Consider the following 16,747-nt stretch of genomic DNA (forward strand, 5'->3'; position numbering starts at 1 on the left):
GCAACAGCTTCTGTGCGCTACGCCTATTTAACTTAAGTTAGTAAAAAGTAATATATTCTGGAAACTCACACACAGCGAGGATCAGTCTCTCTTCCAATGATTTGTGCTGCACGTCGCGTACAAAAACTTCAAGACAAATCAACTTCGGCAGCGGGTGGGTGTGTGCGTGAGGCGACCACTTCCCCTCACTCTAACAGGGACACTTGCTACTGAACACAGACTGTTTATGCTGGTCCCTGATAACAGAAAAATGTTTCTGCTGATACCTGTTCAGAAAAAAAAATTCAAGAAAACAGATTTTCTACTGTGAAAAGTGAATACTGCTGGTAAAAAGCACATTATTTGTTCAAAGTGTTTGCAAACCACATGTTATTGCACTTTTGTGTATATAGCAGTACATTTAAATTAAAAGTGCACAATACACTACTTCCCCGCCACCCTGTACGCAGGATAAGCGGTTGACAATGGATGGATGGATGGATGGACAATTCCCAACTTTAGAATTCATTATTCAATTTTGCGCATAACTATGCGATTAATGTTTTTCATTTGGCGCTTGATTTAGCATTGCAAAGATTGTTGGCTGTGTTTATGCCATAGGCTGTATATAAAGATGGACAACATGACAGCTCCCCTGAACTGAAATGAGACTAAATATAAGCCCACTGTAAAATTCATAACCCGGTAGGGTAACGTTGACAATAAGGATTAATTAAATTTTGAGTTGGCCAGACAACTACACAACCCATGAAATTGTTTTTCCATTAAAACATTCTTAGTTGCGACAGCTATTTCTACTTTCCCAAAGCAAAGATCTCCATGTTCCTCCACTGGCAAGTGTATACAAATAAAAAATATGAGGCAGGTAGATAGAGAGAGAGAGTGAGAGAGAGAGAAACAAAAGAGAGGAGAAAAAACCCTCCAGAGGACATCATGGTTTATGTATAACAACATTGATTATATGGTAGGCCCACTGTCATGAATTACCCATAGCATTACAACACATAAAGGTCACAGGCTTGTTATCGACTGCACACATTTGCAGTGAATCTATGAGCCTGATGGGAAAATACAAACACAATGCACCTCATCATATACAATAATAAAGACAACATGGAGCACAACACAGCACACAAGTGAGTGTAAATAAACATTCTGTGTAATAAACCCACAGCTTAAGTTTAACACAAAGGTAATATGTAGTCAAACATGTTTCTTACCTGTACTGGCATGGCACACAGGTTGGGACAGAGGAAGAAGAACCACATGAGCTGGTTGGTATCTATTGCAACCAGGTTGCAGATCTGAGCAACAGTCAACTCGCCCATGGACATGTTGGAGGTGCACAGACGCATGATCTTGTTGTAGATTTTTGTCTGGGGAGAGGACAACCACATTCAGATCCATCCAACTGTTTTCATCACACGTCACATGTTATATGTATTCCTGTAACGCCATACCTGTATGGCCCCACGCAGGTTGATGCCTGTTTCTATGGCCACATAGTAGGAAGCCTGGAGGAACGTCCTCTGCAGGAGCAGGGCGAAGAAGAGCAGCACGGCCAGCACATATGCATTCTCCAGAAACTCCTTGGAGGAAATGAAATAGATCCCCAGCAACCTCACCTGGAAGCACGGACAGGAAAGGAGCAGGGGGAGATAGAGGTATCGACCGGTCTCATTGTTAGTCAGACAGGGACCTGAGCAAGGTCAATTGCACAGAACTCTGCAGGATTGGATTTAACCTAGAGAGTTTCTGTCAGTGATGAATTTCAACCAAAATTGTTCCTGTTCATCACTTCAAAAGTGAAGGGCAACAGTATCCATTTAAAAATTAATAATTTCCATCTCCCAGCAGGCTGCAGTACCGAGTACTGCAGAGTGTGAAACTCAATCAAACTATGTGGAGTGTAAGCAGGAAACCAGAGAAGAATGAGGTTCAACTGTAGGACACGGATACTGTTTCTCCCTCAAAAATTAATTTATTCTGCATCAGGTACTGTAGAGATCATTCACACAGGAGGGATGACAAATTATTGATTAGAAACTCCACATCCAGTCATCCTTGAGATTTAACTTGGGTCTGTCTCATCCCACTCACAATAGCACATTTCTCACTCAATCTCTAAGATGCAGAAATACAGTCTTACAGTTTTGTTTCCTCAGATTGTCACTATTTTACAAACAGCCCTCTTTTCAGCCTTGTCTTCACACTGCCGCGTAGTCGAGAGCATTTACTTTAAGTGCTTGACAAGTCTTTGTACCATTTACAAATTCACTTGTTATATCCAACTGACTTGCATGGATGTCTCTCAAACAAATAAACAAAGAGGTATTCTTACAGAAGAAGGCCTGAGTGACAGTTTGTCCTGTGTGGAATCTGACCGCTACAGCAGCAATATCAATATTTGACGAGGACTAAATTTGTACACCAGATGCAGGTGCACTGGGGAGAGAGAGCATCACAAACGTCTCATCAAACTGTAAATGTGACCTTTGAGAGGAGGAGCCATGTGACGTCTCAGTCATGTCAGTTGAAGCTGTGTTGGTCTGTTTCTTGATAATTGTTTCAATTCTCTGTTGAATTTTGACAACATCCCGGTCTCTACACTACACATTTCCTCAGAGACAGTAAACTTGAAAATACTGTACCAACCAGTGCCTAGAACACTGGTTATGTCTCATGTTGCATGCAAGTGGTTATTGCAGGTTACTCTGATGTTTCTGCCAACCATGTCATTAAGAAAGAGATAGAGAAAAAAACAGCCGCTGAAGGGGGTAAAATTTTGGAGAAACTTACCCCCCTTAACCAGAGAATGAAACAAAGATGAGACAGCATTGTTTAATTTTTCTGCAAACAAAAATTGATGCCATTGGAATTATTTACGAGGCTACAATCATGTAAAAATTCTTCAAAGTAACTTTTAAATCATTCAATATACAAAGTCTGCATTTCACCTGTCCTCTCACTAAAATATATCTCTATTACAAATGTGTTCAAACATTCTAAATTAAAGGTTCACTTACTATTTATGGTGAATGCGGTGTATAACCATACAACTGGTTACAACTGTATAGTGTATTACGGATGTTATCACAAATCACTTCAATACTGAAGGTGTCGTGCTTGATACTTGGTCATATTTTTAGAAAAAATAATGTGCAGCCGCATTTGCATATGAACTGCAGAGTTTTATTCCCTATTATGTTTTGTTATGTTCATGCTATCCTACTGTTTGCATGAAATGGCGCCGCCGGGGGGGGGGGGGGGGCAGGGGGGCCACGGCCACCCTAAGAACGGAGCATATGTATAAAATGCTATATACTGTATATATTATGTAACCCTTGGTTTGAGTTAAAAGGTGAATAGCAGCATACAAGTGTTGTCATATTAGGCTCTGTCACTTTAAGAGGGTAACCTCTGACCCTGAGCTGTGACGGACTATGATGTTTATTTTAGGAGAGGCCTCTGATTTGTCCATGTAGATGGCAATCACATTTCTAAAATTGTGACTGGTTAAGGGGTTGGACTAACAGGCAGAGCAGAGCGGAGTACACCAGTGTTGTGCCAAATGTGTGTGTTTTCTTTGGAGGTAGCGACCACCTGCAGAAGAAGTGTAATTTAATTAATGTACAGAGACAGTTAGTAGCCTGGCTAGTTTATAATAAGTCTGTCACACTGCTACACAGTTATGTGTATTGTACTGTGTGTGAGAGCTAATAGTCTGCAGACAGCAACAGGTTAGCACTATCGCTAACAGCAAGCTAAGCAGAAGAACACTGGAGCCTGCAAAACGTGAGAACAGCGGAATTCATCTGGACGATGCTATGAAACTGGGCTCAATGTTACTTAGAAGGGTAAACATTGCTACAGGAATAACAAACACTGCGGGGGCACAACGAGTCAGCGGACTGTCTGAAAAACTTCAGAGTCGTCCAGAAGTTTGCCCAGAGGAAAAACCACTGTGCCACCTTTCTGTGGTGAGTGAAAGCAACTTTTATCATCCTGACTCTGCTGCTGGTCCCTGCATGGGCAAATTGTTGTGCTGGATCGGTTGAGACTAGCTGAGACTAGGCTACGGCTTACGGTTGTTTTCATAATGTTGTTGTCATATAGCCACGTTCATGGTGGTTTATTATTCGGGATTATTAGGCCAATATGCTGGCTCGCTGCGCTGTATGAAAGGTACAGAGCTGGGAATGGGATATATACTGGCGGACATTCTTTCCATTATGATTGCAGGAAAATTTCAATTTGAATTGAAAAAATATATATATTTAAGCTCCATGATGTCTGTAATCTTGAGTAGACTTGTTCCCAGTAAATGTTTTGTTCCTCCCCGTCAATACACTCCTACAAATAAATGCTGTATTTGTCTTTTTAAGGAAAAGGTCAACTAGCCTATTTAAAGAACAATTAATTACCTAACAGATAGAGCTAATACATTAAACAGGATTTTCATGGAATGTAAATTGAACTGGTTTTAGTGTACGGACATTAGACAACTAGTAGGCCTAACATTAACTGTAAAATAAGAAACCAAAGTAATTCAGTCTGTGATTCCTTAACTCATATTTTTACGTAGTATTCAACTAGTCTATATAGGGCATAATAGAATTTTCTGGGGGTGCCACTGTGTGCATGGCTGTATGCTTGACCCCTCACCGGCTGCTGAATGGTGCGGTTGTCCTTGCTGATGTGGTGGACGATGCCAGAGATGCAGAGTGGGCCGACAAAGCCCAGCAGGTCGGCCAGAAAGCGGAATGTGATGCTGAGGATGAGAGGTCTGCCGAACGCTTTCCTCAAGGCCTGCCAGATCAACTTTGGGCCCTGAGGTGCTATGCCCTGAGGGCTCTGAGGGAAGATCAAGAGACAGGGGACAGAGGTGGGCACAGATCAGCACGTTGAGAAATGAAATCACATTCAGAGATTCAATGTTGTTTTCTGAATACAGCTAATTAACATAACAATGGTGTCTACTTTAAAGACTTTGGATTACTAAAATCTAAATTACACCATGGCATAATAAATATAAATCACCATCTTTCAGTGACAAATTGTTCCATTAGTGTGATGAAGATGGCTGCTGGAGTAAATTGGTTGGTTATTTCTTTCCCTGGATAATTCATAACACCAAACATTATACACAGCCGTGACTCTGAGCTGGCAGCACAACAGAAGAAAAAGTAACTGTCTGGCTACCACTGCAACAGAAACCTGCAAAATGAGGTCAAGTTCTGCGTTCCCATCCCCACTGCTGCCGCTCATGGGATGCGGTGATTATGGCGAGTTTTACAGTGAAGTCATGTTGAATAATTAATGATGTTGGAAAATGATGGTGATACAGAGGACAAGGAATGTACAGCAAGTGAAAACAGATTTAGGGTTTTCAAATGACTTCAGATGACAAAAGGAAATCTTAAACCAGGCCAGGAACACACTGACTAAAGAGATCAAAGCAGCAAAGAGGAGCTACGCTGAAAAGATAGGAAACAGCTACACAGCTATTGACCCTGCATCAGTGTGGAGAGGGCTGTGGACACTCACTAACTACAGGAGACCATCCCCCAACACTGCTGGTACTCAACGACTTGCTGACGAGCTGAATGGTTTCTATTGTAAGTTTGAGAAGCCCACAGTCACACCTCTCCCCCACCCCAACACCATCTTCAAACAATCACCTTCCCCCTCTGCCATGCTGACACCCCCCCTCTCTGACCTCTCACCTGCACTCATGATCTGTGAAGAGGATGTGCACCAGCTCTTCCAGAGGCAGAAGATCGGGAAGGCTCCTGGTCCAGACGGTGTGTCACCATCCTGTCTGAAAAACCCTCCATCTCTGGATTAAATGACTACAGGCCTGTCGCCCTGACAGATCATGATGTCCTTTGAAAGACTGGTGTTGGCCAACCTGAAGGACATTACAGGCCCCTTGCTGGACCCCGTGCAGTTTGCGTACAGGGCTAACAGGTCTGTGGATGATGGAGTCAACTTGGGACTGCATTACATCCTGCAACACCTCGACTCTCCAGGGACTCATGCAAGGATCCTGTTTGTGGACTTCAGCTCGGTGTTCAACACCATCATCCCAGACATCCTCAGCACCAAACTCACCGAGCTCACTGTGCCAGGCTCCACCTGTCAGTGGATCACAAACTTCCTGACTGACAGGAGTCTGTAGGTGAGACTGGGGAACATCACATCCAGCACCCAAACTATTAGTACTGGCGCCCCCCAGGGGTGTGTGCTCTCCCTGCTCTTCTCCCTCTACACCAACAACTGCACCTAAAGAGACCCATCTGTCAAACTCCTGAAGTTCGCTGACGACACAACAGTCATCTGCCTCATCCGGGATGGTGAGGAGTCGGCCTACAGACGGGAGCTTGATCAGCTGGCTCTCTCAACCTAGAGCTTAACACGCTCAAAACTGTGGAGATGATCGTGGACTTCAGGAGGAGCCCCCCCCACTCTGCCCAACAGCCCTGTGTCTGCTGTGGAATCCTTCATGATTCTGGGATCCACTATATCCCAGGACCTAAAGTGGGAGCCCAACACTGACATATCACATGAAGAAGCTGATCCACTTCTACACGTCCATCACTGTCTGGTTTGGATCTGCCACCAAAAGGACAAGAGCAGACTACAATGGACAGTCAGGACTGCAAAAAAGATCATAGGTGCCAACCTGCCCTCCATTCCGGACTTACACATTTCCAGATACAGGAAACAGGCAGGAAACATCACTGCTGATCCATCTCACCCCGGACACAACCTGTTCCAGCTTCTCCCCTCTGGTAGGCGGTACAGAGCACTGTACGCCAAAACCAACAGACCCAGGAAGAGTTTTTTCCCCACAAGCCATCACTCAGCTGACTCTGACCCACAGTGTAAGGAACAATTCCTTTGCAATAACCCAGTAACTCTGCCTCTAATCCGCCACCTGTTTACTGGTTTCCACTTATTATTTATTCATAATTTTATATTTAAGACTGTTCATATTGTTATATTGTATATACTGTGTACCAAATCCACCTACCTCAAGTACCTCAACACCTGCACATAATACTTATTTATTCCAGCATCCTTTGCACTATGTACATCTGTACATGTATGCATGTATGTGTATGTATACCTGTATATCACATCCACCTCCGGCATGTACATAATAATAATAATTACAATAATGATAATAATAATTTACTCCTGCATCCTTTGCACTCTGCTCATTAAACTATTTTCTCAATCTGTCTATTTTGTTTTGTTTATAGTGTGTATAGATGTGTTCTCTATATTGTATTAGTACGTTATTGTATTATTGTATAAGTAAGCATATCGTGAGCATTGTATAATCCAGAGTCAAATTCCTCGTACATATACCTGGCAAATAAAGCTGATTCTGATTCTGATTAAGACATTAAAAACTACTTTGATAATTGAAGGCAGACTGCAAGAGCTCCTGATCTTCCTTTACATTGATATGTAACATCCAAAATATATTAATTTCACAAACAACACAACATCTTTGTTCAGTTAGACAGTTAGCAATAATCAGGAAAACATCTGGACTGTCATGGTGCAGTAAACAATCCCAGAAAATGTTTTACTGTGTGTGTGTGTGTGTGTGTGTGACACATTTCTGTTAACACGAGTCATTCTCAAAACTGTGAGAACAGATGTGACGTCTATTATGGGTCACTAAATTTCCATTTGAGCTCATGTTGAAACGCAGCCTTCATATGAAACGTGTCACTGTGACCGTTAAACACACACACACACACACAAACATCCTTTCTTTCTACCTTGGGATCAAATGAGATGGAAGGAGGACATTTCATTCTCACACAAGCAGATAGAAACTAGCTTCCCATGAAGTGCAGTGCTTTCACCCCGCAGGGGTCGGGATGTCGCCTCGTTCACAGTAGAATGGAAAAGACCCTGTGCTTCCAGACTCTCCTCTAAATGCCCCCCCTCCCCCAACCTCTCCGGTGGGATCTCTTAATCTCTCTCATCCCTCGCTCCTGCCGGAAGGAAGTGGGGTTGCGTTCACACCGGACGCACACGCAGCAGTGACGAATCTCTGTGACCTTCCAAACCCTGGAAAACAATGACCCTGTAGAGGAGGCCCTTCACCGCCAACCCCTGACACGTGCTCCAAAAGTCAGACAGAGAGCGGAAAGAAGGAAGAGCACGAGGAAACATCCCCAGTTTAGACTGCATTAATAAGACTGGAAGAACACTGCCTCAGAGCGTGAGCAGTGATCCACAAGCAGGCTGGAAAAAGATGAAGGAACAAAAGCTGTTTCATCAGCCTGTTTAATCAAACAGACTACATCATCATAAATATTATATCTTACATTCCAGCTTTCTAGGAAGTGTTACAAACTAGCCGAAGCATCAATTTTTGCTAAAGAAGAGGAGGAACTAAAACAATTTTTAATATATCATTATTTAATTTTATAGAGGGTATTGTTTCATTTTCAAAATGGCAGCTAATACATTTTGGAACAACACTCTTCATTTAGAATTTAATATATATAGTATAAGGCAACATTATGTAGTAATTTTAACCAAAAATAACAGCTTCAAAATCATTTTGATTATACACTGACTTGTAATAGGGTGAACAAATGTCTGCATACTGCTACTGCACTATGTTACATTGGAATCCCGGGAAGGAAATGTATGAAGACAACGGCATAATGCTTAACGGCACCATGTCACACAGCAACAAGACTCTTCAGCAAGCTAGCTACTGTATATGAAGAAGCAAAAATTATAGAATGTACAATGTGAGTTCTTTAGAAGAAGCTAGCTCGGTATGGTCAGTATGAATATCATGGCAGATGCTGCGAAAAGACAGAAGATGTTATCAGAGGAAGCGAAGAAGATAAAACTAGAGAGTGACCGAGCATGGGATTGGATGGCAAGCTAGCCAACAAAGCTAGACAGCAACCGACACAAGAGCACTTACAGTAACGTTACCAATATCTGAGTCTGTTATCTGGTAAATTTGCTAACATCAGCTTGAGATTTATAACTAGTGGCGAGTGACAGAGCAAAATTCTAACTTTTCTACCATAAAATAACAGTCGGCGGAGAACGGCACCAGTGTCGCGCTAGAAGCAGGCGAGAGTGCAACATAACCGGCCTCAGCAGCCACTATGGACATAATGGGTAGATGTTGACGAAGGAAGCTAAGAAGAGACAAAGAGAGTAACCAAGCAAGCGACACCTTTGTGAAATTAAAGGCTGCAAGACAGACGGCGAGCCAACAGTGTTTCTGTTGGACAGGTAAGTAACAATTTATTCACTGGTTTGCTAAGTCTTGTGTTGAGTTTAAGTAATGCAATCATAACGAATTCACATGTACAGCTGTCAATTAACATTACACTCACGCCAAATCACACCATAAGTTTGATGGAAACAATGGATTGTTTTGAAGAAAATAAGAAGACAGTGTAATGCTTGTTTATTTGACAAACACAAAAATAATGCTAAAAGGTATAAAGGTAAATGTTTTGAATGTTATTCTAAATAAAATACAACTTTACAGGACTGAGATAGAAAGAATAAGCTTGATCGTGTGTATATGTTTAAAGGCAGTGTGACGTGTCTGTGTTTATGCTATTGACCAATCATCTCTGTGACGTCTGAATACAGTTTAATGATCCCAGTTCAGCCGGAGATGAGTCACCACGGGACAGAGATGAACTTTTTTATGAGAACACTTCCCAGATTCCAAGATCACTTCATGCGCATGTTAGAGTGACAATTCAACAAGATTTATTAAGACACTTAAACTAACAAATGGCCTCAAAATAAATTGAAGAAGGGCCATAAGGAGCCAAACAAGCTGCACTCCAAGCTCTTACATAAATACTGTGAGTCTGTGAGTAGGAAATCCAAGTTGATCCCTTAAAGTTAATCACCACATTTGGACAGAGACAGCAGTTTTTCACCTATTTCATAATCTGGTTCTCCCAAGTATGTTTGCTTAAAATAACATAAGTATCCTTAACACGCACATTTTTGCTTTGGTATTTGTCTACAAAATGCTTAAACATTTCACTTCTGACAGAAACTAGAGCTCATCTGATAAACAGCCCAGTATTATCATCAACATAGAGATCATCTTCTGTTACTTTTTGTTGCCATCTGCACCAGAGCCTCATCCATCTTAATTTATTCAACACCAATGACGCAAATAAGAGAGTGATGCTTTTGTCATCAAATATTAAACTTGGGACTTATCTCCCACATATTAAAAGATCTTGTGAAAATGTATTGCCTGTCAGAACGAACGGGAGGCCAACAGTTTCTCTGCAAACGCACATGGTGGAAAATGGCACTGCATATTCATGTACATAATACTCTTTACCTTGTATTGAGTTGTGTGTGTTTTAATGCCTTCTCGCACTATGGGCTGCAGATGAACCGTTCCCAAAACATTTCACAAAGACTGCAAACAGTTACCCAGTCAGTCGGTGCACTAACCTTCTGGTTTTCAAAGGCTTTGCGTAGCTTCATGTAGTTGGTGAGGGCTCTCATTGCGATGGGCAGTTTGCCGATACCCTTGAGATCGATGGGTCGTCTGTGAGCGGAGGTAATGAAGGTGTTCATCCACCAGTAGGTGGCTTTGGACAACAGATTGACAAAAGGCTGCAGGAAACGAACCCCGAGGTCCTGGAGATCCTCGGGAGGCTTCACCTCTGTCGGGTCGGCGAAACACATGTAGCGCTGTAAGAGAAGGAAGGACAGAAAGATAAGTTTGATTTATTATCCAACTCTCTGTGTCGTCTACAGTGACCTGATACCAGGGGTGAAGTTAAAAACAAAAAACTCTGATAAAACATTCAATGAAATCGAAACATTTAACTCATTTGTGACAACATCTATGGAATTCATAATTATAATTTTCTCCATACTGCATATGAGAGCTACAACACAATGGATATGACAGTTACCACACTCTTTGTAAGTGGGATTCATTATTGCTGCCGAAAGATAAATTGTCTCTACTGTATATTAATTACAGGTTGTCTGATACTGTGTCACTATGGCAACTGTTGGATCATGGTGAACATATCTTTTGGATGTTTTACTTTTACAACTACCAGACTGGAGCTTTTACAGTAAAAATGGTTGACAGAATCGAACAAAAAGAATATATATAGAGCAGTGAAATGTAGCTTCACAGTCTATCATATGAAGGCAGTGAAACAGAGATGAGTAATGTGTATTTTTAAGCTTTATGGAAAGTAGGTTAGTGACTGGCAGATGAATTACCACAGAACGTTTCTAAACTCTGTCCTATTTATAAACACAAATTATGTTAATTCATGATATAATTACATAATCATAATATTCTATTTTCATGGCTTTGTTTGAAAATGGGTCAAGCAAAGAATAATATTCACCAATTATGTTTTGCAACTTCATGTTTTGTAGTGTATTAATTAGTTTAATTTGAGTGAACTATTGGATTATAGGATTATTGAAAATGCAATGCAACAAAATGACTTACTAATATTGAATTATAACTATGAATTTAAAAAAAGCAATTTTTGATCATATAAACACAAGAACAATTGAATTTCTAATGAGCTCCATTAAAATGTGCTAGTAAATGAACTACACAGTTATGACCCGGTAAAAATACTTAGGGCATGATGGGAGAATCGCCTTCTTTGCTATTCACCCAGGGGAGTTAAATTCAATATCAGATGTCGGCTCAGTGCAGAAGTTAACAGAGACAAACACACTTTAACACTGTCCAGGGGGAAAAGAGGGAAAAGTGTTCACCAGTCTGATTTTCTTGCTTGTGTTCAAAAAGGGTAAGAGGACTGAAAATGTGACCATGATCTGTTTGCTGTGTAATCAATACAATACAGCCATTTAAATAATGAGATAAAGTTCACTCCACTCTCAGAATGAATTTTATAGATATTGTTAATCATGTTTCAGTCAGTTTATTGTGGCACGAAGCTGGCACACCTTTGAACCACGTATGAGCCAGACGGCAGCCAGAGGCTGTTATTGTCTGTTTCATACAGCTGAGAGGATCTGGCCTTTGCCTTCACGCAATAATCTTTATTTTCTCTTTTGGCCTTCCTTTTATGGCTCTGGCTGTGTTTTTATTTTCATTGCCTTATATTTGCTTCATTTTTCTTAAATGGTTCGAGATGTGATTTTGGTCCACCCAGGATGAAGCCACATGATGTTGGTGATCCCCTGACTTCATGTAGCACCAGAGTTAAGTTTAAATTTTATTTTTTTGGTAAAATATCTCACTAACTATTTAACAGATTGCAATTACATTTTGGCACAGACATTTGCCTCCTTCACTATGAATTGAAACATTAACTTTTCATCTAGTGCCATTGTCAGGTAAACATTTCTAGTTGTTCATCACATTCATTTAGGATGAAATACTACATGTGCAAAACTACTGTAATGAAATTCTCATCAGCCCTATGCTAACACGCTAAACTAAGATGAAACAATCTTTATTTTTTGCGTTTTGTTCCTTTATAAATTAGGTTTTGCTTCTTGAGATTTTTAACATAATAATGATAATAATCATCATCATCAAGCAAAGAAGAGAAGAGGTTGAAAAGATACCTGCAACAGTTCTGAAATTTCATGAGAAACAGGCAGATTCAGTGTGATTCCTGATATACTGTATAACTACTAGCTTTCTTTGGAAAGTATTGGTATTTAATTCCTAGGGTGCTGTCACCACTTTCACACGCACCAACATAAACATGCCTGTGTGTGTGTGACAAGGAAAAACAAACATGTGGTCTAGGATCATTGGATCCAATCTATTGTTCAACTCATCCTGGGCAGCTTTACTGATCACCGACCACTGGAGCCATTTGGATTTCAGACTAAAAGAAGGAGAGGTGACCAAAGCTAAAAATAGGCAACAATCAGATGGCTACACACACACACCTGCACACATGCGACAACACACACACACACACACAAACACAGACATACACACTCACCCTGCCCAGGATGACATTGATTTCCACAGCTAGCAGGAGTCCATACAGCAGCGCCAGCAGTCCAGTGATGCAGTAGCGTAGCTGCCTGGGGCCGATGCCATGCTCTGTGTACTTGGCAAACTTGATGGTCTTCATGATAAAGGCCAACACCCAGTAGATGAAGAGGGCTGCGGAGATTTAGCAGGCATCAGAGAAAGACATAAATCACTGTACAAGCCAAACATATAAATAACCGACTGCAGACAGATTATATTAGAGCTGCAGTTTAAATTTAATGTTTGTCACCAATACTAGATCAGTTTGTCTGTTCAATATCTATGTGTACTTTCTTAAAGTCTGCGAAACATTTCATATATACAGTATGTAAGTATAGCCATGGCTCAACTAACCCGGCAGTTAGTTTTTAAATGCAATGTTTACTTTCTTGTTTTAGTCCTTTTAACAGTTAACTATAAGGTGTACTCCAAGTGCTTTCCTCTTCTACTTCCTTTGCTTTTCCTCCTCCCCTCAGATGTCAATGTGTGTCCAACAGCTTTCAAGGTCAACACCTTTAATCCAGCAAATAGCAGAGTCAATTGTCTTTACTCCATGAAGATCTTTAAAGTCGCATTATGTCAGTTCACCGGGTTTATTAAGGGTAAATATTGAGAGAGTCCTTGTGAAAACAAAAGATGAGAAAGCGGTCAGGGAAAGATTACACCACAGGATAATAATAATACGGAAAGGACAAGAACTAATTATTTCCGCTCAGACTCTGCAGAAGACTCTGATACAGAGTTTACTTCATGTGATGAAGAGCATCAATACTGTGATAATAGCGGCAGTGTGCGGGTCAACGGTAGAGTCTCAATTTAGAAGATTAATTTCTGTTCATGCAATGAAGAACCCATCACTGCTCCACCAGAGACTAACTGTGATATGGAGACCAAAAACCCAAAGGAAACTCAGCCACGTGACGGTGAGTAGCGAGCACAGCATCAACACAGAGAGTTAATGATGCATGAGGAGGGAAGGAAACTACAAACAGTGGAAGAGAAGCAACAGAGTGATCATTACAGGATCAAACAGAGGAGTTTTATGACAAAAACTAATGGACTACTGAAATTGATGTGAAATAAAATTAACTGATGCGTATATGAATGAAGATTTCATTGGTTGAAACTGATTAAGAATGCAGTGTTTGGATGTAATTCTTATTTTAAAAGAACAACTCACACCATATATCGTTGCTATGGAGATATATCATAGTGTATTAACTCTCATGGGTCATAAAGAATTGTGATGAAAATGATCACATAATAATATTCTTGTTAAAAAAACACAAGAAACTGCAGATCTTTCACCAGAAACTCATGTTCTTAATGAAAATGGATGATTAATATCTACCCAGAGCATTGGAATTTAACTGCCCTTATTTCTCTTAAATATTTTATTTTGCAATCTTATCTGAAGGTAATGAAGCATTCATCTGTAAATTGTTGCACTGCACTGACCCTATTGTCCTGTTTTATATCATCCTGAAGCGCTCATACAATATGAATGGCTTGTTGACACAGGTCAGGTTTATATTACACAGTTTGATTAATCCAGACTTTAGAGACCTTGAACAATTCAGCAATGTTTTCACAAGACGTAATCCCATTTTGTTGCTACATCACATTCTGACGAAACCCTGACTGGGTGTTTCAGTGGAGATACCAGGGTTTGAAATAAGGGAGAGCCGCAGCAGCATTTTTCAAAAAAAAGACTCAATTGTGTTGAGTAAATCATTTCTCAGTATGTAAAGGTAAATGAAAAAGAAAACGTGTGAATGGTTAGTATAGCTTAAAGAATACTCTACCTAATAGTAGTTTGGGGAAGTTGGAGGTCTCGATGTTATGATAGTAGATGATAGAAGTGATGCCAGCCATGAAGGCCAGACCAGCAGGCATGTACAGGTGAAGGTGGAGGGATTGGGTGAACCTGCAATTGACAGAGGATGAAAAGGCTTAGAGTAAGAACAAAATTACTAACACATTATATATATACATATTATATAACATTGATGAAGTAAAGTACCCAGGACATCATGGTTTGAAATGGATGTTTTGGCTTCATTAACCAGAACATGTTTTCCTTCACTTATCCTTAACAGGTTGGCGCATGTATTACCACATGCATTTCATTATGGTTGGTATAAAGTATTGTCACATATAACTAGTAGTCAAATACTCAAAATACAGAAGTGATGGTCAAAGAAAAACAAAAAACGCCCATACTGTTTTTGGCAGATGCCTCATTAAGCATGTAGCACATGCACACACGAGTTCACATATACACACATAAAGACTTAAACAACCATCACAGGCTCTTTGGCACAGCACTGAAATCAGTGTGAAAAGCCCAGTGCAGCGGTGGGCAGTTGGAGAGCTCTTCTTTTCACTTCAGTGGCAATCACTGCAATGGGTTACTCGACTCCAGTCAATAGAATTGACTGATAAACTGTAATCCTGAGTGTTTACCAGACCCCCATGTGCATAGACTCATTACAATAGACAACAACAGGATGCATATAGCCCAGGCAGAGATTAGGAGAGGAAAAACCTATAACGAGGAGCTGGGGGATTTAAAGAGAAAAAGGTCAAAGATGGATTCTCTATCCAGCTGTGTCTCCCTGTGCCTTTTTGTGTGTTAACCCTGTGACTGGCACATCAATTCTGACATTACATCAGTAACAAAGTAATCAGCAGGCAGGTTTAGAAAAAGATTTATTTAATTTTGTGTGGTCGGAAAGGTAATTTTGTGTGGTCGGTTAGGTTAACACCTAACATTACATTTGGTACAGATAACTAGCTGGAAGTAGCATCTATGCCAGCCACTGTTTTAGAAACAATATAAACTGCAAAAACTGTATTTCTACAACATTTTGGCCTGAAACTATGTTATATTAACACAAACTCAGTAGTCAACTGTTATCTTGTTCCTGTTTTTTTGTGGTTTTGTGAAGACAAGAATCATAGACAGAGCCAAAGGCCCACCTCACTCCTTGGTTCACGTTAGCTTCAGCTAGCTTTCCGTTGCTTTTTTTTTTCAAGGATGAACCATTTTTCAAGGATGAACCATGACAACTTAAAACTGCAGTGTTTTCCCAGTTTAATGTGAGCTTTAGATGAATGTTTTGGTGTTGGTCAGTTGGTCAAATTTTATGTTTTCCAATGAAAAATATGTAATTTCACATCATATTGGGCCATTATTTTCACCATATCTCTGAACAAATAGTTCGAAAAGCTAGAGCAGATAATAAATAAACAACACCCATCAGCAACATCAGTCTACTGGAGGAACTACAACCTTTAGATCTGTAGAAAGTAATTTGGTTGGTTCTGTTGCTCCACAGTGATTTTACAGTGATGGCACAGCATGTTTTGGGCATCACCCCTAAGCCTTAACGGCAGGAAAAGCCTGTTAATATGACCTCAGAATGATCAGAGATACGACGACACAAAAGGCAAACATGCCTTTTGTGTCTTCATTTCACAGCTTCTGACATTTATCTGTAGACATTAATATAAAAAATAGGCAACATGAGAAATCTCCTCCCTTCTGAGGTGCATTTTATTTGCACATTAAAATCCAAAAAGAAACGTCTCCTCATTAGCTTAAAAGGACTAGTTTGCATCACTAATTAGCTTTACTAACCTCAGCTCCTCCAGTCACCTCTGTCCTTTCTTTTCCAAAACCACCTTTTCAGACTGAAA

At 40.4% G+C, this 16,747-nt stretch overlaps 1 protein-coding gene across 1 annotated transcript in view; it reads right to left on the reverse strand.

The window, feature by feature from the left end:
- Positions 1-16,747, reverse strand: part of abcc8 (ATP-binding cassette, sub-family C (CFTR/MRP), member 8) — a 67,472-nt gene that overhangs the window by 38,880 nt on the left and 11,845 nt on the right. The window contains exons 3-8 of the mRNA XM_038706603.1: positions 14,851-14,972; positions 13,011-13,177; positions 10,495-10,737; positions 4,666-4,854; positions 1,461-1,625; positions 1,221-1,376 (exon numbers count right to left, since the gene is read on the reverse strand). Of these exons, the coding sequence (XP_038562531.1) occupies positions 1,221-1,376; positions 1,461-1,625; positions 4,666-4,854; positions 10,495-10,737; positions 13,011-13,177; positions 14,851-14,972 (1,042 nt within the window). The remainder of the gene's footprint in view (positions 1-1,220; positions 1,377-1,460; positions 1,626-4,665; positions 4,855-10,494; positions 10,738-13,010; positions 13,178-14,850; positions 14,973-16,747) is intronic.

The sequence above is a fragment of the Micropterus salmoides genome, unplaced genomic scaffold, assembly GCF_014851395.1.
Source record: "Micropterus salmoides isolate LMB-PRFRI ecotype aquatic unplaced genomic scaffold, ASM1485139v1 Ms_hic_scaffold_8, whole genome shotgun sequence".
NCBI classification, from domain to species: Eukaryota; Metazoa; Chordata; class Actinopteri; order Centrarchiformes; family Centrarchidae; genus Micropterus; species Micropterus salmoides.